Source organism: Elephas maximus, chromosome 3 (assembly GCF_024166365.1).
Source record: "Elephas maximus indicus isolate mEleMax1 chromosome 3, mEleMax1 primary haplotype, whole genome shotgun sequence".
Lineage (NCBI taxonomy): Eukaryota > Metazoa > Chordata > Mammalia > Proboscidea > Elephantidae > Elephas > Elephas maximus.
In genome coordinates, this window is record NC_064821.1 from 184688556 (window position 1) to 184713683 (window position 25128).

Consider the following 25128-nt stretch of genomic DNA (forward strand, 5'->3'; position numbering starts at 1 on the left):
AGAGCCAATCACAGGTGGGGAATGGAGCACAGCCCCTCTTATGGCTCCCCAGGTTCAGTATCTCTTCCACTTCTACCCCCCAGCCTCTAACAGCCTCTAGTCTCTGACTTCACACGACATGGGCTCTTAACCTGGGGGTTTGCCCCTCTTTTTCCTCCCCATTAAAACTAGCGTTCAGTGCAGCCCCTAAGGACTCTTTCCTCTGGTCACTGAGGTTCTATGGGGTCAATGTGAAAGTTCACAGGAAAGGGAACCTGACCCTAAGCAACCCCCTTTCCTGGCCCCTTAAAAAAAGTAATCTGGCCAGACACCTTTTTACTGACCTCTGAAATCTTCTGGAGGGACCTGGGAGAGAGGAAGCTATAGCCCACTGGCAAGGAGATGTGGTGGAGGGGCTCCTAGGTTTGGTGTACAGAGGGAAATTTGGGGAAGGACTCAGAGGAACTGGACCCCTAAGAATTGAGAAGGGGGAAGGTGGGAAAGGAACAATCTCGGTATGCCCGAGAGAGATCAAGTGGGCAAAAGGCCAGCAAAGTTGCTGAAGGCTCCTAGTTTCTGAGGGCTTGGTGGAGGGCATGGAGGGCTTGTAGCTCCAGTATCAGTGTTGTCAAGGGCACGTTTGTGAGTCTCAGTCCAGCTGGTGAGGATTCCTCCCTCTCCCCTCCCCCATGCCTAGCTTCCCCAGGGTAAATACCCACCCGTTTAAACTATAGTATTCAGACTAAATTTAGCTCCTAGACTTCCCCAACCCCCTGGGCCTCCCTGTAAGCAGCTGTGAACAGCTGCAGGGGTGGGTCTGGTGGAGAGTTTTAAATATCCTTCCCCTCAACTTGTCTAGATTAGACCTCTGGTAACTAGGAGTGAAGCAGAGCCCAGGAACCCATTTGCTGGTCCAGTGCATAAGTGTCTCACCCTTAAGCCACCCTCTCTCAGGAGACCTGTAAGAATTCACTTGGAAGATCTAGACAGACATGAGGGAAGTGGGAGATAGAGGAAACTTTGAGAGCAAAATGCAAGGAGAAGCTCCCCTCCTGATTATCTCCAACCAGATCCTCTTTCGTTGCTTGCTTTCCCCTCCTCCCCGGTTTTAGAGAGAGGCTCCATTTATTTTTAAATATTTTGTTGTGTTTTAGGGGAAAGTTTACACAGCAAATTAGGTTCCCATTTAACAATTTTTATACAACTTGTTCCATGACATTGGTTACATTTTTCTGCGCTGTATCAACATTCTCATTATTCCCATTCTTTTTGTTCTGTTTCCATTAATCTAGCTTCCCTGCCTCTCCTTGGCTTCTCAGCTTTGTTTTAGGGGAAATGTTGACCATTTGGTCTCATAGTTATTTAAAGAGCACAATATACATGGTGATATTATTATATAAGCCAATCTGTTGTTTGGATGAAAGGTGACCACTGGGAGTAGCTACAATTCCAATTTTAAAGGGTATCTAGGGCCACAGTCTTGGGGATTCCTCCAGTCTCTACTGGTCTGGTAAGTCTGGTCTTTTTTAGGAGTTTCAGTTTTACTCTACATTTTTCTCCCTATTTGTCCAGGACCTTCTATTGTGTCTCTATTCAGAACAGTTGGTAGTGGTAGCCCGGCACCATCTAGTTATTTTGCTCTCAGACTAGATGAGGCTATGGTTCATATAGGAAGGCTTCATTTTAATTTAACACCCTTCCCTGCCAAAGTAAATGAATAAGGAGAACTTTCCTCTCCTTGAACCCTGGAGAATCATGCTAGAGTAGAGGTTTTGGTTTGGGAGGAGTGTGTGGGGGAGGGGAATTCCCACAATCTACCAACACAGCTAGAATCCATCTGTAGTACAGTCTGGATGGGTAAATTAGAAAATTACAGCAGAGGGGGCTTATTTGTCACAGGCAGGTGAAGAAGGTGTGAACTTTAAAGGAAGAAGTGTTAACTTTAAAGGGCACCAAGAAGGCACCTTTACAGGAAGTAGACTCAGGAAAGTACCTAAGTCTAAGTCTGTCAACAAGAAAGATAAACAGTCTGAGTTAAACTTAAGCTGGCCAGAACAAATCCTGAATCTGATTTTGGGTTCCTTGACATAGGAAATTGGGAAAAACTCAATAGGAGGGCCTTTCAGGGCTAAAGTCTGAAGGTAGAAAGGATTTGAGGGAGGAATGAAGACTGAACACAAGGTGAAAGGAAGGGGACTCCAGCATGAGACATGGTGTGGTCAGATCCTAGGGAACCATCAGCCACATCAGCTGAAGGGGAGGTAGGATGGTGCCTGGGAACAAGACAGACCAGAGCACCCAGAGCACTGGGAAACAACCTCAGTTGTTAGGGGAGGGATGGGTTCAATATCAGGAAGGTCCCAGCTTGGGGGAAGGGTGTGGTACACTCACCTAAGCCTTGCCTGAATGTCTTAGGAGACACCCCTACAGAACTTTGAGTGACAAAAAAAAAAAACAAACTTGGGGAAGAGGGCATTGTTACTCAGAAAAAGAACAGGCTGTATCCCTAAGTTCCTCCCCCTTGACCTGGAGGTCTCAGAGTTAACCTGCCCCAGGAACCAGAGCACCCCTTCTCTCCTTCATCTCTAGCTCCCTCCCCTCCCTACCATTGATTCTCCGTTGCCTGCCTCTTTCATCATGTTGCCTGCCTCTTTCATCACGTAATGAAACTTCTTTTTAGTTCTAGTACAGGGGCGGGCAACTTTTTTCTCTAAAGAGCCAGATAGTAAATATTTTCGGTTTTGTAGGCCGTACAGTCTCTGGCAGCAGCCATAGGCAATATGTAAACAAATGGGTGTGGCTGAGTTTGAATAAAACTTTATGACAGGGAAATTTGAGTTTCATATAATTTTCATGTCACAAATACTATTCTTTAGATTTTTCTTTTTCCAACCATTTCAAAATATAAAAACCATTCTTAGCTTATTGGCCATATAAAAACAGGCGGTGGGACAGATTTGGGCAGTAGGTAGTCTGCCAACCCCCAGGATTTTTCCCATGTGACTGTACTACTCTGTCCACCCATGGAAGGTCCTGTTTGCGTCTCCTTTGGGCCTCAAAATATACCTGTAGCACCTTTAATTCAACATACTGTCTACTGATGACTCGTTCTTAGTTACTCCTCCCAGGGAATTTAACAACTTGAAAATATCCTTAATGGGTATTTCCTGAAATCCCTTAACTTCCTGTAATGTTTTAAGGACTTACGTGTGTGTGTGTGTATATAAAATAACCTCTACAGCTTCACAAGATAGGGAAAACAGTATTGTTAAATTCAGTTTACAGGGGAGAAAATTAAGGCCTAAGACCTGTCTATTCAGTTTGGAAACCCTGGTGGCATACTGGTTAAGAACTACCTACAGCTGCTAACCATAAAGGTCGGCCGTTCGAATCCACCAGCTGCTCCTTGGAAACCATGTGGGGCAATTCTACTGTGTCCTATAGGGTTGCTATGAGTTGGAATTGACTTGACATCAATGGGTAAATTCCTTTGTCCCACTATTTACTTTCAGTCCTTTCTGGCACCCTGCTATGAAAATACTCAGAAATTTAGGCCACAGTGATCCAGAACTTGGATGGCTCCAAGTGTTTTTTGTTGTTTTCAAATGTCTTTCCTGACTTTTTGGCATTTTAGGAAAATCCTCTCTTTTATTTTTCAACCTAAAGATTGAAGAAGTTAAAAAATTATTTCAAATGCATTCAATATTTGGGTCCAGAAAATAATACCATACAGTGTACATTATCTTTAAAGTACACTGCCATACAAACATAGGTCATACAACAAGCATTACTGAGTCAGATTTTTTTTTCTAAGACAAACTTTATTAGCAATCAGAATTGTGTGTTATGGTAATACGTTTTTTATTTAAGAGCAATGCAAGGGCATTTCTTTTTGAAATAATTTGTCTGGGACTTCTTAGCAACTCCTTATCCTGTATTAGTTTTTCTTTCATTCATAACACTGAATTCAGAACGAGGAAGATAACAGAGACTTCCACTGGGCTTCAGACCAGCCCCAACTACCAAGCTTCGAAGTGGGGGGAAGGGGCAAGGAAGTCGATAACCCACCACTCCTCACCAGCATCAAGCTCCTCTGCAGAGCTTTTCATTGTTCCTTAGAACTGAAAAAGACCTCATTGCCAACACACACATTCATTTCGACACGGAGTTATTTCCTGTTTGTTTGCCTCATGACGGTTTTTCTGAGAAAACGAAAATGGAACCTCATAGCCTGTGCTTTTTGTTTTAATGGAGGGGGTAAGAGGAAAAGAGTATATTGCTTAAGAATATAGTCTTAACCCAAAATTTTAAAGGCTATGCTTCTAAAATTTAAGATTCATTGCCACTAAAAGTGTACTCTTTACCTCTAGGGTGCCCCACCTTTCATTAAATCCTGGCTTTCAGGGTCAAAAGGAAGTATCTTCCCCTCAGGAAATTTCAGTAACAAAAGCGGTGAAACCTAACAGCCACTCCTTGGCAGCAACCCAGCTGTCTCCCCTGCCCCCAACCCCACCAAGGACAGAAAATGGGTGGGAATTGCTCCTGGCAACCTAAGGCATGGAGGTAGGAGAGAAGGAAGGAACGCATGATAGGTCTGAAGACAGGAGATTTCAGCAATAAAATGCTATGAAAGCAATGTTTCCTAAGGAGGTCCCCCCACTAAATCTGAATACCTGAGTCATAGCCAACCCTGTAGGGAAGACTAAGAAATGTAGCAAAACTTCCAAAACCAGCTCTTCCCACTAGACAGTAAAACTGACTTTTTTTTAGGGGTACAGCTTTGAAAGTGTTTCTTAATCTCAGTAAGGTGGAAAACTCATCTGGGATGAAATCCAACAGTTAAACATTCTTTTTTCCTTGTCTGCTTCCTTGGCTCTTTCCCAGCACACCTTGTCCCAGGCTAACTTGAATAAACATACACATGTGACCACTGAGGGTGGGAAGAACATGAAGTGGGGGTGGTGAAATTCTGAATGGAATGCAGCCCCAGCTAGTTAGGGGGCTTGGGCTGGGACCTCTGGCACTGGCTGTGAATTTATACAACCGAGAAGCCAAAACAATGAGCTCATGGGCAAGAATGCAGCCCATGGGGAAGTCTGGGCCGTCAGAGCAAACTGGTTTTTAAATCAGGATGGGAATAGCAATAATCCAGTCTCCCATGGGAACAGGATTAGGGAGAGTGGGAGCTACCATTCAGCATCTTGGGGTCCAATTAAATAACTTTTGGAGGCTATCCCTTACTAAAATTCTGTTCCGCAGAGAGGATAGGACTTCTAGGCCTATACTCAAAAATTGGTTCCTTCTTGGCTATGTGAACTTGGGTAGGTGAACAAGATGGCTGGTGAGATGTGTACTGCTCTTAATGTATCAATACAATCAAGTCAATTTGGACTCACAGCAATCCTATGGGACAGAGTAGAACCGTAGGGTTTCTACTCTGTCCTTGGAAACAACCCATAGGGTTTCCAAGGCTGCCATCTTTACAGAAGCATACTGCCACATCTTTCTCCTATGGAAAGGCTGGTGGGTTCAAATTGCTGACCCTTTTGGTTAGCAGCCAAGTGCTTAAGCACTGCACCACAAAGGCTCCTTCCAACATATCAGTAAGAGCAACTTTATTCAAGCCATGTTCTGGGTCACCACTTTTAACACGATAAAGGAGGCAATCCATGGAGTTTACCTTTATTTCCTAAATAAACACAACCCATCCACCCCAGTGTCATATATGCCCAATTCAGACTTAGACCAGACAGACAATCATCTCTTTTCCAACATGTTTCCCAATATTTTTTTATATTCGGCCTCACAATGGGAGAAATTGGAGAGGAGATACTATGTTCACTGGCCAAGTCTGGTTTGGGGGAAAGAAGGCAGGGAGAGAAGACAAAATGTAAAGAAAAAATTATCTACATATCACATGTCCACATACACTCCCAGTTATTTCAAAGCCATACTTTTGGTTATGTTTGTTCCTACTCATCCAGGAAAGCCAAATACGACCTTGAGTATATCTCACCTGAATTTAGAGACCATCTCAAGAACAGATTGAACACTAATAACCAGACGAGTTGTGTGATGACATCAAGGACCAAAATGTCAGAAGAGAAGACAAAGTAAAGTTATAATGAAATGTGCAAAGACCTGGAGTTAGAAAACCGAAAGGAAAGAACATGCTCAGCATTTCTCATGCTGAAAGAACTGAAAATTGGAAGACAGCTACCTGGCCAACCTACTAGAAGAGATCCATTATTTGTGTCCATTCCAAATAAAGGTGATCCAACAGAATGTGGAAATCATTGAACAGTATCATTAATATCACACCCAAGTTAAAATTTTGCTTAAGGTAATTAAAAAATGGTTGCAGTGGTAGTGGTACATCAACAGAGAACTGCCAGAAATTCAAGCTGGATTCAGAAGAAGCCTTGGAAAAAGGGAATATCATTGCAGATGTCCGATGGATCTTGGCTGAAAGCAGAGAATACAAGATTAGGATTGGAGGAAGACTCATTAACAACCTCTGATATCCAGATGACACAACTTTGCTTACAGAAAGCTGCGAGGACTTGAAGCAATTACTGATGAAGATCAAAGACTACAGCATTCAGTATGGATTACGCCTCAACATTAACAGAAATCTTCACAACTGGACTAATAAGCAGCATCATGATAAACAGAGAAAATGTTAAAGTTGTCAAGGATTTCATTTTACTTGGATCCACAATTGATGCCCATGGAAGCAGTAGTCAAGAAATCAAAGGCCCAAGAGACAGAAAGGGCCACATAAACCAGAGGCTACATCAGCCTGAGACCAGAAGAACTAGATGGTGCCCGGATTACACCTCAACATAAACAGAAATCTTCACAACTGGACCAATAAGCAGCATCATGATAAACACAGAAAATGTTAGTTGTCAAGGATTTTATTTTACTTGGATCCACAATTGATGCCCATGGAAGCAGGAGTCAAGAAATCAAAGGCCCAAGAGACAGAAAGGGCCACATAAACCAGAGACTACATCAGCCTGAGACCAGAAGAACTAGATGGTGCCCGGCTACCACCGATCACTGTCCTGACAGGGAACACAACAGAGAATTCCTGATGGAGCAGAACAGTGTGATGCTGGCCTCAAATTCTCATAAAAAGACCAAACTTAATGGTCTAGAGGGACCTGGGAAGTCATGGTCCCTGGACCCTTTGTTAGCCCAAGACTGGAACCATTCCTGAAGTCAACTCTCCAGACAGGGATTGGATTGCACTGTAAAACAGAAAATGATAATACTGGTGAGGAGTGAGCTTCTTGGCTCAAGTAGACATAAGACTATGGACTATGTGGGCAACTTCTATCTGGAGGCGAGGTGAGAAGGCAGAGGGGGACAGGAGCTGGTTGAATGGACACAGGGAATACAGGGTATTCATTAGGAGGAGAGCAGCTAGAAGTACACAGCAAGGCATGTATAAGTTTTTGTATGAGAACTGACTTAATTTATAAACTTTCACTTAAAGTACACACGCACAAAAAGTTAAACTAAAAAAAAAAAGATGTACTGCATTGGGCAAATTTGCTGCAGAAGATTTCAAGTGTTAAAGCAAATATGTCCCTTTGAAGACTAAGGTGTGCCTGATCCAAGCCATGATATTTTCAGTCACCTCATATGCATGCAAAAGCTAGACAATGAATAAGGAAGACTGAAGAACTGATGCCTTTGGATTATGGTGTTGGCAAATACTGAATACACCATGGACTGCCAAAAGAACAAAATCTGTTTCGGAAGTACAGCCAGAATGCTCCTTAGAAACAAGTACGGCGAGACCCTGTCTTATGTATTTTGGACATGTTATCAGGAGGGACCAGTCCCTGAAAGATGTGATGCTTGGTAGAGGGTCAGGGAAAAAGACAACGACCTTCAAGGACAGGGACTGACACAATGGCTGCAATGATTAGCTCAAATACAGTGGGGATCGCGGGGATGGCGTACGACTGGTATTGTTTCATTCTGTTGCTATGAGTTAGGACCAATTCCAGGGCACCTAACATCCTTTAATGTCCAACTTCAAATGTTTCTTGTGACGTTGACTACTCTGTACTTCCCAAGTTATCACCTTGCTTTGTCCTACACCATATCTTAGAATACTCGTTATAGCACTTTGTGTAGCGTTATTTTTGTCCATGTCTGCACTCCTAGTTTGAGCTTTTAATATTTTACCGGATTTGCTTTTTCACTCTATAAATTCATTATGCATAAATTCTTCAGTGCTGTCTTATAGTTCATACTCAAATTTTGTGAAATAGCCCCATAATGTCCTTTATAGCCTTTTCATCCAGAATCCAATTAAGAAAAAAAAAGTCACATTGTTTTTAGTCACCGTTTTTTTTAGAACTGTTCGCCAGCCTTTTTTGAGAGAGTTGCTTCAGGGGAAGGCCTATTCTGTCTTTAAAATTCCAGCATCCAACAGTGCACAGTACGTAGTAAGCAGTCCACTGCCGTGTAATATATGAATGGACTTTTGAAAACATCTGGCTGCCTAGAAGACTGGTCAAATGTCCCAACTCACTGCAGTGTTCAAAGAGTTCTTATTCTAAAGGGAATCCCTGGACCGGGGACAAGGGGAGAAGGTAAAACGAGTAATACAGAAGCCAAGGGCAGAAACTAGCCATGGAAACTCGTTGGAGTAAAATACGGAGAAATATTCTTGGCCCTAATATATTTTACAATGGTCAGTATAGTGCAAAACAGAAACCAGGTATAGTGTGGAAACGAAATGCTGTTTTCTCATACCTCACAAAAATTATCAGTAAAGACCACTGAATTCTTGGAGGTGTTAGATCTGCCTCCAGTACCCAACCCCCAACTACCCACATGCGTCACATAACTAAGGTAATACAACTTAGAAACTAACAAAGAGGGACAGTTCTCAAATCTTAAACTGAAAAGCTTTTCAACAGTGTAGGAGGCTTCAAGACAAAGTTCTGTAATCACCAATCACTGAACAAGCGGAACAAAAAGAACTAGGTAAACAGAGAAACTCAGCTGATCATCCTGAACTCAAGGAACTAATGTACCATGCTCTGAGCATCTGGCTGGAGCCACTGTACACACCAGTTGTGCAAGGTATTTCACTTAATTTTCGTGAAACTCTCAACTGTCCCAACTGTTCTCTGAAATAGCATAACGTAAGAGCTGACTCTTAAGTCACAAACAGGAACTGAGAGAGCCTGGTTTGATCAAATGGAGGCTGTTAATTATTGACTTCTGTAAGTGATTCATGTTACTCGTTTACCATTCCACCTAAGTTTTTAAGGTGTTAAACTATGAAATTCTGCCAGAGAAATGGCTTCACAGCACATCAGTGGGAGCAACAACTCTGCACAGAACTTGACCAAGAGTAAGACATGGGGCCTTGTGTCCTGTGCTACCCATCCCTTCCAATCCTCTGCTTGGGAGTGTGCTTGTAACACTCACAACTTTCTTGGCAATGTACAGAACCCTGTTTGCATGATTAGTAGCTGGTGCTTAGGGCTTAAAACCAATATGCAAACCTCACATTTGCACATTTCCATGGTGAATGCTGTTCTTTCAAGGTAGCTGAAATAAATGCAGGCTGAAAGCACTGAAACATTAGTACCAAGAAATATAACGATGCTATAGTGAACCTTTTTACCTCAAAGTTATACCACACTCAGTGCCTAAAAGAAAAATCAGTACAGGGACTTCACTATTAAAATATACTGGAATTACTCTAAACAGTAGTAATGTATTTAAATGAAAACCCAACAATTCTAATTTTAATGAAACGTATTCTGAAGGGAACTGTCGCTCTAAGGCAAAGCAGTTTTACGGAACTTGGGCTTTGAATTTAACCTATACGTATTGTGGAAACCTTGGTGGTGTAGTGACTGAGAGCTACAGCCGCTAACCAAAAGGTCTGCAGTTCAAATCCACCAGGCGCTTCTTGGAAACTCTATGGGGCAGCTCTACTCTATCCTATAGGATCACTGTGAATTCGAATATTGGCTCGGCTGACTTCCCTACAAGGCTTGCCTAAGGGGGAAGACAAGCGTTAATTAGAAAAGACCCATACCACACCTTGTATTTGAATAAAAAGGTTTATTATTCTCTTCTCAGGAAAAACAGGAAGTTAGCAACACACTACATTTTACAACCCACATTAAATTGTAGTTGGTCCTAACCCTTCCCAGTACAGCTGTCAAAAACACTAGCTGTTTAACCAGGACCAAGGTGTTTACTCCCTACAGAATGCACATGAATGACACTAGAGGACTAATGTTTCTCCCTGAGAGAAGCAAGCATAAGACAAACAGAAGTCATTGAGAGAGCCATCTTTCTAAGCAGCCCCTCCATTTCCACTGGAGGATTTGCCTGAACTATGCAGCTAGTCAGCACAGAGACCTAGTGCCTACCCCCATAAATCAATATCCCTTCCCAAAGTACTTGGCCTCCTTATGCCCTCACTGCCCCAACCCAAAATATCAGCTAAGATCCTCACCTATATTTCAACAGTCACATCTAGGAGTGGGGCACCCTAAACTCCACCAATTTACATCTACACACTTATTTCCAGGACTGGATGTGGGGAAACCAGCCTTTTAGTCACCTTACTCAGGTCTTAAGATTAATTATAAAAACTACATAAAGTGCTTTCAGGTCCTTAGAAACCGACATGATATAAATAAGTGGTTTATGGGCAAGAATGATAAATGCCTAGGTAAAAATAGCTGTAGCAGGATGTTATGGCTCGGAGATGGGCAGGTGGGGCAATTCTTCCCTATTACATTCTTAGTCATTTTATTCATGCCTATCTTTATCTGGAGTCCATAGACTAAAGGTCACTTTCTGAGGCTGAAGCTTTCAAACAACCCTAGTTCCACTACAGAAGTATTCTCTGGTTTACCAGTAGGTTTTATGTAACTTCTCTGAGGCTTAACAGTGCCCACCCCTTTCAATAAGTTTTAAGTGGGCATAACAAAATGCAAAAAAAAAAAAAACAAAAAAACTTTCATTATTGTTTCCTCCTCTGAAAATTCCTAGGGGGAGTTTGAAATTTTTTTCCAAAAATAGGATAAAAGGAACCAAGGGAAAAGGAACCCACCCCCCTCCCCAGGACAGCTACTGTCGTAACACCCACAGTGCCAGGACTTCCCAAAAGGATGAAATTTGTGAAAGAAGGTCTGAGGACTTCTAGGGGGGATTCACTTAGGTTCCCAGGAGGGGTTCATAATGCCAGAACTAAAAGGGCTAGTAAGAGTCCAAGGATAGCAAAGATGGAGAAACTGACAGAAATAAAACGCAAGTTCGAAAGAACATCAGGTCTGAAATTCAAAGAAATGTAAAATATTCAAATAAAATCTGGGAATCATTAACAGAAATTAAACAATAAGCATTTGTTTTATTGACATATTAGGCCTAGACCTGTATTTAACAAGTAAGCCTAATAATAGCACCATGGTTCGACTTTAGCCTGGTTTTCCAAGCCATCATTTTACAATTCATTAAACAAACAAGTGTTCAGATTTATCTCATCCACTTGATGGAATCTTCTTATACACATATTGTTAGTAAGTCCCATTTGCAACAGCTGAAAATCTTTTAGCAAAAGCGTTAAAGATGAGCTCATGAACTCAGTTTAAACTTCACTAGTTAAATTAGGTCAAATACACAGAACTCACAGAACAGTTGCCCAATCAGAGCCCACTAAGCCATCAACACCCCCCCCCAAAAAAAACCTTTAAAACTCCACTTTGACTCAATTATTGAAAACCTACATATCCATGAAGTAAAGAATTAATTCCCATTCCTCAACCTCTCAATCCCAGGTTTTCTCAAAAAAGCAAAACAAAAAAATTTATCTAAGGAATACTTACCAAAATCAGATAGGAAAATTAAAACCTGCATAGCCATGAATCAGAATTGTTCCACCACAAAAGAGTTGCATACAATTACATCACTGTTGTGTATACACTCTAGAACTGACCAGGTAAAAGTTTAGAATAGAAAAACTGTAAGAAAGAATTCTTAACTCCAGAAGCGCAAATCTCAAAAATGGGAAAAAAAAAAAAAAAAAAAACCTCTGGTAATGTAAATTTGAGACTTCTCTCCCTGTTCCAAGAAATAAAATTTCCTGTAAAAATATATACAATTTTTACAGACAAATACATTTACAGGTTGTTTTCTTAAAAAAACCAAGTACATTCCATTTTTGTTAACTGCAATTAGTGAGCCTAAAGTCAAGTATTCTTGGCCATAACTAGGCTAATAAACTCAACCCAAGCCAAAGTGGAACAGGTAAAATAGTCCTGAATATTTAGACTTTCTATTCATCAAGAAGTATACTTGGGAAAGCTAATCAAAGAGAAGAAAAAAGCTTCCCTGCACACTCTGTTGTACAGTACTGAGACTTCTAGTCATAGTTCTTACTACTTGTAGCTTAAATCCATTTTACACAGGTCACTGACATTGTTAATGATTTTCAACACTATAGCAAGTTACTGAACTCAGTGGGCACGTTAATTGAATTCTATGACTAGCCTGGGGCTACTGGCCACTTTTCTAGACAAGCAAATTAAGCCTTTCCACCCCACCATTTTCACTAAACCTAAAAGTCCTCCTCCGTGGCCTCCCAAAGTTTGCTGTTGAAACTGAACTTTACTCCTTTCAGACAATGACTCTTCAAGGAAGCAAAACTGCTTTTCCCATGTATTTACTCCTGTTAGCTATAATCCTCTTGCCACTTGCTTTTCTGGCTTGGTTGCTAGAGTAGGACTCTTGGAGGTTATAGCCTGGGCAGCTTGATGTCCGTCTTCATAAATACATCGGATTTCACAGCAGAAGTGTGTGGTTTTGGTGGCTGGAGTTGGTTAAGAGTCAATTATTGCACTTACGAGGCTATCTTATTAGATATGCCAAACCAGCTCCTACTCCAGCAACACCTGCAAAAGCCAGCAGCACATTTCTGATGCCACCTTCTAGGTCCTCTACATGGAAGAACTCCACAAACCCATCCTAGAAAACAAAGAAGATACACATTTTTCAAGTATGGGTTTCCACTGGCTTAAAAGCAATTTTTGGAGAAAAGAATTAAAATAGCTAAGGTCCCCCTAAACGAACACAATGATGAAATCTACTATTATTCACTCTTGGGCTACAAAAAGAGACATTTCCCTAGTTCTTCAGTTCATTACAACAGTTCATAAGTGGGCCACCTCTAATAGTTAAACTTGCTTTTACAGTAGAATCTTGGTCATTTTCCAAACCAAATCAAACTCACTGCCACTGTCAGTTGATTCTGACTCATAATGACCCTACAGGGCAGAGCAGAACTGCCCCACTAGGGTTTCCAAGGCTAAAATCTTTATGGAAACAGACTGCCACATCTTTCTCGCTGTGGATTGGCTGGTGAGTTCAAACCACCAACCTTTGGTTTAGCAGCCAAGCGCTTTAACCACTGCGCCACCAGGGCACTAGAATCTCGGTCATATTAGGATAACCTAAAACGGGTCTTTGAGAGTTCTCGGCCTCAAATTCCCATCGTCTAATTTATTTACTGCACAGAGGCAGTGTCACTGTAATTTTTATATCACCTGGGTGTATGTTTAAAATGCAGATTCCTGGGTCCCACCCTATCAATCAAAATCATTAAGGAGGGACTGATTAGGAAAGTATTTTATCTATCATCCCCACTTGACTCTTATTTTTTCATAGTTTGAATCCACTTGTGTAAACAGTATCCAGATAAACTACATCAAAATATCAAAAGCAAAAAGCTCAACAATCAGCAATACAGGTTACAAAAACCCAGGATTTTTGATGCAGCAATTCAAGACTTTCCTACCACTACCTAAACCAACAGCAAGCAACTTGGAAGAGCTGAAAACTGACAATCTCACCAGTGACTGAAAACTTGAGTTGTGCATTATTTAAAAAAAAAAAACAACAACCTAACTCTCCCACCTTATCTACAAAGTTCTCCATTCCATTTCCACTCCAAGCCCCTCACCCTTAATACCTTAAGGCAAACTTACCCAGCCTCTTTGTTTGACTAACCAGTCCCTTTTCGTCCTTACGAGAACATCTGTGATACTTTCTGCTAATGGTTCGATGCGGCTTTCTTGGTTTACGCTCTTCAAGTGTTTGGCCACAAAGGCACCAAAAGATATGAGAGTCACAATTCTGCCCCAGTTTGTTATCCCGTCACTGAAAACATGGGCCATTACTCGAGATAAAGATTTGACATCATCTTCGTTTTTGATGTCCAGTTTCCGAAGCATTCCTGAGAGGAAGAAATGCACGCAGGTTCTCACGGTCTCCTTTGTCTAAACAAGGGCACGATGCTCCTAGCCCACCCACCGCGGGGGAAATCGCTAGTTTGGGCTCAAAAGATCTCAGGGCGACCCCGTTTGAAAACCTACACCCCACCCTTTCCGGGCTTTGGAACAGCGCTGCCATTTCCCAAAGAATAAAGATGGGCGGAAACAATGACTAATGGTCAGAATATTCTGGTCTCAGAAATAGGATCAGACTCGTTTCAACGCTGACTCGTTTTGGTTTCCACCCTCCCTTGGCGACTGAATCCAGGGAAACACGGAAAAAGGACACCGCGGACTTCGTGACTAACCCCCTTACCTTGGAAGGCCGTCTCGTGGTTGCGCTGCACCCCGTCCGCGACTCGCCGGAGGGTCTCTAACGCCTTCCTGCTGGCCGCCCCAGACCCGCCCATTGGCTTGGTGTCCTTGGCGCCGGTTGCCTGCTCCTGAAGGTACCGAGAGATAATCTCTAGAGATTGCCGGTACAACTCGTCCTCCTCCTCCTCTGCTAGGGGCGGCGTCGAGGGTAGTGACCCGTCGGTACCGGGGCCATTACTGGCCTCCCCGACCAGCCCCAGCCGGGGAAAAACAGCCGGCCGCTTCCCGAGCGGCTCCGGCTCGTACCCGTCCAGCTCCTCTTCGGGCGACATGATGGCGTCGGCGGCTAGAGCCTCCATCTCCACAGGCGGCGACGCGCGGCGGGTGGGCGCAAAGAACGTCGGCCTCGCGGGAATCGCAGTGACGTCGGGGCCCTCGGCGCCAATGGGCGCCGGCCGCACGACCCTCCGGCCGTCCGGAGCGACAGCGGCCGGGGGGCTCGCGCCGGCGTCCCCTCCCCCTACCTCTTGCCGGGCCGTGGCCTCCTTTCCAGGAGCTGGAAGTCGCCCTCCCGGAGGGGTGGCGCAGCCGCCGGCCCCCAAGCCGGCCCCCCCACAGTAAAGGTTGAGTCCGATTACTGCGTTTCTCTTGAAGCCGAACATCGCGAGCCCCTGCTGCAGTCGCCTAGGGTGACCAGAAGTTGGGGGGGGGCCACCGGCTCCTGATCCGAAAGAAGCGGAAGTGAGCAGTGGGTGAGGCCCTCCTAGACCGCAATATTAGGGCCCGGCTTACGCGGTGGCGTCATGACGTCGCCAGCCCCAAAACGAGAAAGGGGCGGGGCTTCTGGAGCCTTGCACACGGCACTTACCAGCTAGTTCCGGCTGATTCGCCGCGCTCGGTTACGTAACTGCGCCTCCGCGCGTAGTGTCGGGCTCTGGCCCTGTGCCAGGTTCGGAGCTCCTTCGTGCTGCCTCGTGGCTTCCCTGATCCCTGATTTGCAAACCCATTCTGTTGCCTTTGTGCCAGGGTTTTATTTCCCCACACCAAAGTCTGAACTATTGAATCACCCAGATGGAGGAGAATGAATGAGAAGGTTACATTATGGATGGGAAGCTTTAGGTATTAGAGGCAAGTAAGAGGGTACTCTTGTGGCCAATGGTTATTTTGCACATCATCAGGTGTCTACTTCCATTCCAACAACGTTAGAAAATGAGGTTGCTCCATGGGCTGCTCTAGAAAACCTATATGTAAGTTGACTAAATGAAATAGTTCTGCCCTAGCTAAACCATTCATGTCACCCTGCTTGCCTTTTCCCATCCCCCATCTTTGACACACAGTCCCTGGCTCTATTTACATATAAACCTTTCTCCCTCAGCACCTCTTCTTGAGCCTTATTTTTGTCTATTGATGATAAGGCACATTTGATTTGAGGTGTAATCCATTTGCGGGAAAGGATCCTGTTAAAAAAAAAAACCAAACCCAGGGCCATCCAGTCGATTCCGACCCATACCGACCCTATAGGACAGAGTAGAACTACCCCATAGAGTTTCCAAGGATTGCCTGGTGGATTTGAACTGCAGACCCTTTGGTTAGCAGCCGTAGCACTTAGCCACTATGCCACCAGGGTTTCCCAAGATCCTGCCATATATGTCAGTTAGTCAGTTAGCGTTCGATTGTTAATTGAAGCAAGCTCTTTCTGTTAAAAAAAATTGACAGTTCCAAGTCATGGTGATCCCATGTGTGTCATACCCCGTATATGTCAGAGAAATGTGCTCTATAGGGTTTTCAATGACTTGATTTTTTTGGAAGGAGATCACCAGGCCTTTCTTCTGAGGTGTTTCTAGGTGGACTCGAATCTCCAACCTTTTGGTTAGCAGCCAAGTGGCTTAACCATGTTCACCATCCAGGGACTCCCTTTCTGCAAAAAGGTTTGTAAAAATAATAGCTAAAATTGAAGAGCAAAGTATTTGAGGGACATATTCAGGAAAAAAGAGCAGGACCTAGAACCAAAGATGTCACCCTGAAAACTAAGGTGCACCTGACCCAAGCCATGGTATTTTCAGTCGTATCATAGGCATGCGAAAGCTGGACAATGAATAAGGAAGACTGAAGAAGAATTGACGCCTTTGAATTGTGGTGTTGGCGAAGAATACTGAATATACCGGGGACTGCCAAAACAACAAACAAATCTGTCTTGGAAGAAGTACAACCAGAATGCTCCTTAGAAGCACGGATGGCGAGTCTGCATCTTATCTACTTTGGACATGTCAGGAGGGATCAGTCCCTGGAGAAGGACATCATGCTTGCCAAAGTACAGGGTCAGCGGAAAAGGGGAAGACCCTCAACGAGACGGATTGACAGAGTGGCTGCAACAATGAGCTCAAGCATAACAACGGTTGTAAGGATGGCACAGGACCAGGACCGGGCAGTGTTTCATTTGGTAGTACATAGGGTCGCTATGACTTGGAACCGACTCGACAGCACCTAACAACAACAACAGAACCATAGAAATCTATAATATGTAGCAGACAAGAGAGGATGGAGAAAAGCATTCATGAATAAGATAAACGGTTTCTTTACTCAAGGAACTTCTGGCACAGCAACTAACCATAATGTGAGATGGAATGTATGTTGTATACCAGGCCTCAGTAATTTAGTAATATTGGTGCTGAGAGGTTGGAAAATTCACTTTGAGCTGAGAGAGCTAAAGGAAGGCTTTATGGAAGAAGTAGCTTTTTTGCTGGGTTTCTAAAATACAATTTTATCAGGTAGTGGAGGGAGAGGGATTGAGGTAAGAGCAAAGGCATTCAGCCTCTGAAAAAGGAACTGCATTGCAAGTTTTAATTTATAGTCAGAAAGCTCAAGTGCTCAGCCATCCTATTGCATTTCCTTAGTCATTTCACTCTTATGCTCCAAGATGACTGTTGCACACCTTCTGTCCTGTCCTCAAACCTCTAATATCCTCTCCTTCCTCATCACTCTCAGCTGACGACTTGTTTCACTGAAAAATGGAAGCAATCAGAAGAGAATAGCCTCATGTTCCACCATTAAATCTGCTAATTTAATGTTTCTATTTCCACTCCCTTTGCCTTTCCAATATGGTTAAAATAAATGAATCTTCATTGCCATCTAATATCATAATGTGCATTGGATCACATCTCCTTTGCCTACTCAAGTACTTGCAGTTATCTGTTTACACTCTTGCACCATTAATTTCTCCCCCTCTGTCAAATCATTCCCATCAGCATAAAACTTGACATTCTATCTCATATCTTTAAAAATCGGGCTTCAAACTGGTTCGTTCAGATTCGAATCCCTGCTGAGAATTTGCATTTCTAACAGGATCCCAGGCGATGCTAATGCTGCTGGTTAGGGACCAATTCTGAGCTCCATAAGTACAGTAGTGATTCTCAACTTTGCTGATAGAAATTTCCAGAACTACTGGAGTACCCTGTTTTCCTCCTCTAAACTGAGGCTAATCTTTTTTTGCCTTTAAGCTCTTTCCAAGGCCTCTTCATACCATACTCTTTTGTGCTGTGCCTCCAGCATCAGCATCTTCCTTCCCTCCCAGCACAATATTATGATCCATCATCTTTGCCCACAAAATCATAATTTCAGGCCCTTGTCTCCACGGGTAACACTAGCATATAACTAGGGTTCAGCAGCCACTTAAAAGATGTGACAGGTATTGCTAATTACCTTAGCCAATATTCATCCTTCCCGTCCCTTCTTTCTGACAAAATTTTTTTTTTGAGTTACCATGTGCTCAGCTTTCCAGAGCTCCCTTGCCATCCTGAAAATGTTGATAAACTTCTTTTTACTGACGTGACGTCGTGGTTTGGAGAGAAGCAGGAGTAAATGTCATTTATTCATTTGGCAGTTATTAAGCTGAGGATAAAAAAGGTGAACAAGACATGCTTCCTTGTCTCTCAGGTACATAAACTGTTGTTGTTAGGTGCTGTCGAGTTGGTTTCCAACTCATAGTGACCCTCTGTACAACAGAACAAAACACTGCCCGGTCAGGGGCGGATTAACCGGTAAGCACAGTATGTACTGGCTTATAGTAAGCAATGTAGCATGGGCTTGTGTTTACTTACTAATTTGTAGTGTACAATTTCACCTGGTTTTCACCACATCTTTGGTGCACTACAGATTAGTAAGTAAGCACAATTAAATCTGAGTGTACCTTGCTTATTGGGTAATCGATCCCTGTGCCTGGTCCTTGCCACCCTCATAATCATTGCTATGTTTGAGCCCACTGTTGCAGCCACTGTGTCAATCCATTTTACCAAGCATAATGGTAAATAAATTAATAATTATAAAACAATATAATTCGATATGGTATTCAGTAAAATTCAACATTCATTTATGATATAAAACAACACAAAAAAACTTTTAGTAGAGGACCTCTTTAACCTAATTAAAGAATGTCACCAAGAACCTCAGCCACTCATCTCTTTGTCCTACTGTGACAGCTTGTGTGTTGCTATGATGCTGGGAGCTATGCCACGGTATTTCAAATACTAGCAGGGTCACCCGTAGTGAACAGGTTTCAGTGGAGCTTCTAGACTAAGACAGGCTAGGAAGAAAGACTTAGCAATCTACTTCCAAAAATTAGCTAATGAAATCCTTATGGATCACAACAGAACATTGTCTGACTTGATTGCTTTAGACACGTCATCAGAAGGGATCAATTGCTGGAGAAGAACATGTTTGGTGATGGCAGGGGTGAGGGATTGACACAGTGCAGTGGATTGACACAGTGGCCACAATGATGGATTTAAACATGCCGGTGGCTATGATTATGGTGCAGGGCTAGGCAGTGTTTTATTTTGTTATATGTGGGGTCATCATGAATTGGAGCTCAAGGGCAGCTAACAAGAACCCCCAAAAACCTACAGCAATTTCTTAAACAAGATTTAAAAAGCAATAACCATAGAGGAAAATACTGACAAATGAGACAACATTTAAATGAAAACATGTTCAGTGACAAAATTAGATGTATGAGCAAAATGCATGTGCACACAATGGAGGGAACAATGAACTCTGCCTTGGGAAAAAGTGATTTTGAGCTGGGTACTGAACTGTGTGTAAATGTTCATCAGAAGAACAAGGGACAAAACATTCTAAGCAGAGGGCAGAACATTTGCAAAGCTACAGAGCCAAAGCAGTGTGGTGTATTCAAGGAACTACAAGCAGTCAGATGTACAATAGAGGGGCTGCAAGAGAACACCAGTTTTCCAATTCTGTCATCCCTGCTCTACACAGCAAATCAACCCAGCACTTCCACTTACCAGCTCAGTGACCACGCGCAAATTATTTTAGTCTCTGAGTCTGTTTGCCCGTCTATAAAGTAAGAGTAATTAATATTCCTTCCTTATGAAGCTGTAAGGATCTAAGAAAGCAGTTCTCAAGGCATGGTCTGCAGACTCCTGGAATCCTTGAAGCTCTGGGTTCGTTAGGTCAAAACCATTTTCACAATAATACTAAGATACTTGCCTTTTTTAACTGTGTTGACATTTGCACTGATTGTGCAAAAGTAATCAAGTAAAACTGTTGCCATCTTAGCACAAATCCAGGTAGTGGCACAAAACTGTACTAGTAATCATCGTATTCTTTATTGCTATACATTTTCAGTTAAAAAAAAAAAAAGCCAATTTCACTTAAGAATGACCTTGATGAAGCAGTAAATATTATTTTATTAAATCTCAACCCTCAAGTACATGGCTTTTTAATATTCTGTTTGACAGAATAAGAAGCACATACAAGGCACTTCTGCTTTCTATCAAAGTATGATGGTGTCTCCAAGAAAAGCAATTGAACAATTTTTGAATTGTGAGCTGAACTGGATGCTTTTTTCATGGAAAACCATTTTCCATTTCATGGAAAACCAAAACAATTGACAGTCAAGGTATGGTTATTTAGACTTGGGTATTGGGCCAACATTTCCTGAAAAATGAACAACATGAGCCTGTCACTTTAAGGAAAACAACTTTGTGTATCTATTGCCAATAATAAAATTTGAGATAGGTGAAAATTTTAATGTTGGAAAATTTGTTTCACAGCTTCCCAACACTTATGGACTTTTCTGACGGGATTAGTTTTAATATTAGTAAGATTTTTTTTATTGGATAATGAAATGTGCCAACATTTGGAATTTCTTCATAACTGAGTGAACCAATATTTTTCAAATGACTGATGCATTATTTCAAAATCATGCTTGGGTAAAAGATGCATTCAAAATGCAAGACAGATCAATAGATCAATAAATATTTGTTGACTGTATGAAGGTAGGAAGAAAGTCAGGCGGTCCCAGGAAGGCAAGAAAGTAAAAAAAATCAAGACAAAGACTGAAAATACATCACTGTATTTGGCAAAGCAGGAGTCTCTGGGTGGCACAAATGGTTAAGTGTTCAGCTAAAAACCGTAAGGTTGCCAGTTCAAACCCACTCAGAGGTGTCTCAGTAAAAAGGCCGGCCGGTTTGCTTCTGAAAGGTCACAGCCGTGTAAACCCTATGGGCACAGTTCTACTCTAACAGATGGGGTCGTCATGAGTCGGAATCAACTTGACAGCAACTGGTTTGGTTTGGTTTTTAGAACTTGGCAATTAGGCTATTTTGATAATAGATTTATTAAAAAAAAAAAAGAGGGCAAACGAGACTAAAGGGGCATACCAGCCCTGGGGCAGGGACTAGAAGGCAGGAGGGAACAGAAAAGCTGGTAATAGGGAACCCAAGGCTGAGAAGGGAGAGTCTTGACATGTTGTGGGGTTGTTAACCAATGTTATAAAACAATATGGGTACTGTTTAATGAGAACCTAGTTCTGTAACATTCATCTAAAGTACAATAAAAAAAAATCTAAAAAAAAAAATGAGGGAAAAAGATGAAATTCAGTGGGTTGAAGAGTAAATAGGAGTTAAAGAAGTGAGGACAAAGTGTAGCTCCTTTTTCAAGAAATTTGAGAGTAAAGAGAAAGCAGAGGAAGAGTAGTTGGGTTGAAGAAAGATTTTTTAAAATGAGGGAGTCAAATTATTTGTAGGTTAAGGAGAATGGTCTTGTGGAGTGAAGGATATTTGGGGCAAGAGAAGCGGTAAGTGATAGGGCATAGTAATCCAGAAGAGACAGATGGAAGGGCAGAGAGAGGTTCAAGTTAAAGCCTCTGTAAGAAGGTGCCTCCTCTTTCGCTAGGCAGGAACATACAGATGGGTGTCCTCACAGGTCAGTTTAGAGGTCAAGAGGAATGTTGGGGGATTTGGTACTTGTCTCCTTTCCTGTTTTTTTCCCCCATGAAAATATACACAACAAAACATACACCTGTTCAACAATATTTACATGTTCGTTGACAATGTTACGTATTTTACAGGGTGTCAGCATTCTCTCTCTCTCTGCCCATATTGTTTCACACCACTGTTACTTAGACCCTCTGCCCCTTAAAGTTCTCATCTGTAGTTTAGAGTTACTGTTGTCCGTTTAACCTCGTATAGATAATTCTTAAAAAGAGTGCAGTGCTCAAGGGTCTCCTTTCCTCTTCCGATGGAATGCAAGGCAGTCTACAAGAGGCTGGGACTAGAGATGGTGCTTAAGGACAGCCAAAAACAAAAACAAAAACAAATCCATTGCCATATAGTTGATTCCGACTCATAGTGACTATAAAAATGATGTGGCGGGGCGTCTGACCTCCTCTAACTTCAAAAAGGGGAAGGAGAATCAAGATCAACAGCCCAAGGCTGACTCCGATGAGGCAGAGTTTAAACATTCCTGCATCCTCCAATCTTTCTGCCACTTCTGACACTATCTGACCTCCTCCATGGCACTCTCTACTTTTCTGCTGGGTTCAGTAATTTATTGTAATGGCCACACAGAACTCACAGACCATATTCACGATGATGGGGTTTATTAGGGAAGTAACAGGTTACATACAATTCAGGATCAGGAAATACTCAAGATACAGTTCTTCTATCAGGACAGCCTCTTCTCAGCTGTTCGCAGGCAGGTCTCTCTCTGGCCCTCAGCCCCTTGGCACTGCCTCTGCCCGGCTCGGGCAACTGTTACAAAGCTCTTTAGCTCCAACAGTAAGTGCCTGGGGGTGCCCCACTCCACCAGGAAGCCTCCTTCCCAAAAGTGCTCAGCTTTCTCTCCCCGTGGGCCAGGAAGCCCACTACATATCCTGCCGCTCTCCTGGTTCTGCTGCCACCATTTCTCTGTCACTGCTTCTCGTTGCCTCCCATTTTACAGCTCTCTCTCTGTTCTGGTTCTGCAGCCTCTGCTGCCTCTCTCTGTTTTCTGTGTTATAGTTCCTCTCTCTCTGTCTCCTGGGCCTAGGAGGTCTCAGTGCAGGGATCCCGGGTCCTGTGGATGTGCTCCACTCCTAGCTCTTCTTTCTTGGTGGCAGTAGGTCCCCCTGCTTTGGGACTGACTGCTCTTTTAAGCCTGGTGGGATGGCAAAACTGACTAATCCCCTTCTTAGGGTTCCATGTACCTTATTTGCATGGTCTCATCCCCACAACGGTGTCACGTACCTTATTTACATTATTAACAAGCTATCCAGTCCTCTTGGTGGGCCAAGAGCACCTAATTTGCATAGTCCCACCCAATCATTTGGTGGGTGTTATAAGACCATGGTGAGAAAGGCTATATAAAAGTGATCCATTGCCCCACAGTGACCCTATAGGACACAGAAGAACTGCCCCACAGGGCTTCCAAGGCTTTAATTTTTACAGAAACAGACTGCCACATCTTTCTCCCACAGAGCAGCTGATGGGTTGAAACCGCTGACCTTTTGGCTAGCAGCCGAGTGTTTAACCACTATGATACCAGGGCTCCTTTCTGGAGGAGAGCAGCTATGGGAAATTCAAACGGCACCTGGCTCCCCGCGAGGACTGCGAAGCTAAGGCTGGAAACCACCAGCTCTGACTGGTGTTTAACTAACCTTCTCCATAAAGCAGCAGCCGACACTCAGAAGTGGAGACACAATTGTATACCTAGTACTAGAACAACTCTTGACACATCTGTAGGCACTCAATAAATATTTCCTGGATGAATAAATGAACATAAAAGTTAGACTGATCTAGAACTGGGGAGTGGTGGGGCAGATGGGATCAAAAAACAAGAAACAAAGGTAGCTGAGGTGTAGTGGGAGTGTCTTTGAGTCATTGCCCATGCAATCTAAAGTGGATAGGGAAAGAAGTAAAGCCACAAAGATCTTGTAGACTAGAACTGTAATTGGCCCAAACTAGGTGATAAGAAAATTGAAGAATGAATGACAAATACCAATTTATAATTTTTTAGAAAACCTGTGGGTTTTGAAATGGGAAAAGCAGATCCACAGAGGAGCTGACTGACCCAGGTGACAGAAGTCCAGGAAAGCGGTTGTGTTGAAAACTTACTTTCTTACTCAATTTCAGTTTTTCTCCTTTTGGCCTGGGACATGGAACTCACTTCTCTCTTGTGAAGTCTGGCAATGGGGCCTGCAGCTGCAAGTTCCAACTGAACCAGACTACTAATTGGTGCTGGCTGAGCAGGCAATGTGAGTGATACCCAGAATCCTATTAACTGATAATGGATTAATACCAAATTAGAGCTCTGGAGCCTTCCACCAAAATCTGACCTGGGTGCTGTCCTGTTCAAGGTTTGTACAAATGGTTTAGTTAAGAACATTGCTGACAGACGATCACATTTGTAGCTGTCAAGAACATGAGAGGGATAATGAATATGTTGGATAACAGGATCAGAACACAAAGATTTTGGCAGGCCGGGCCAAATCTAATAATATTTACTTTAAATGGGTTAAGCCAGCCTAAAGATTAAAGGGTGTGTGTGTGTGGGGGGGGAGCCCAAAACCATACATGACATGGAAGATATAGCATAACGTTTCGAAAATGACCTAGGAGACCCAACAGAAATATGGTCAAAGTAGGCAATTAAAACACAGGACATACAAACGGTATCTATACACATATACCTATATAAACATATATGCATGTATAGATGTGTGTGTCAATGTATATACATATATATACGTGTACGTACGTATGTATACCAAAAAAAACCCGAACCGTTGCCGTGAAGCCGAGGACAGCACGATCCAAAGGCCCAGAGAGCATTCTGCCTCCTTAATCCTTTGCCCGCCCTTTTAGCCAGGAAAGAATGATTTTTTTGAGTCTTGTGTCTTCTCTTCCCTGCGGCTTTCATTTCAAATTGCAGAAGATCATATACCCAGATTGCCCCCCAAAACAGCTTTCTAGCTGAGTTCAAAAAAAAGAGAAAGCTTCCCCACAATTAGGCTCTTCCATCACTCCACAGGACAAGTGACACTCCCAAAGTAGCTTTTTCAACTGCCAGAAAGGAAGTACAAACCAAGATTTCCAAAGGCACCAGTGGTTGGTTCCCAGGTGCCCTGAAAAAAGATTTTATTGTAACCTAAGAGCAAACTCCATTTATTGAGCATCTACTTTGCTGGTGATGATACAAGTTTCTTACCCGTTATCTAATTTAATTCTAATAAAAGCCA

The 25128-nt window shown here is 42.8% G+C and overlaps 1 protein-coding gene across 1 annotated transcript; it reads right to left on the minus strand.

Moving 5' to 3' along the window:
- Positions 1-11366: 11366 nt before the first annotated feature.
- MCL1 (MCL1 apoptosis regulator, BCL2 family member) lies at positions 11367-15384 on the minus strand. Its single transcript, XM_049880373.1, has 3 exons — positions 14620-15384; positions 14019-14266; positions 11367-12999 (listed from the first exon to the last, which is right to left on the minus strand). Exons 1-3 carry the CDS (start codon positions 15278-15280, stop codon positions 12883-12885), a joined length of 1026 nt encoding a protein of 341 aa, XP_049736330.1. The 5' UTR covers positions 15281-15384; the 3' UTR covers positions 11367-12882.
- Positions 15385-25128: the final 9744 nt, after the last annotated feature.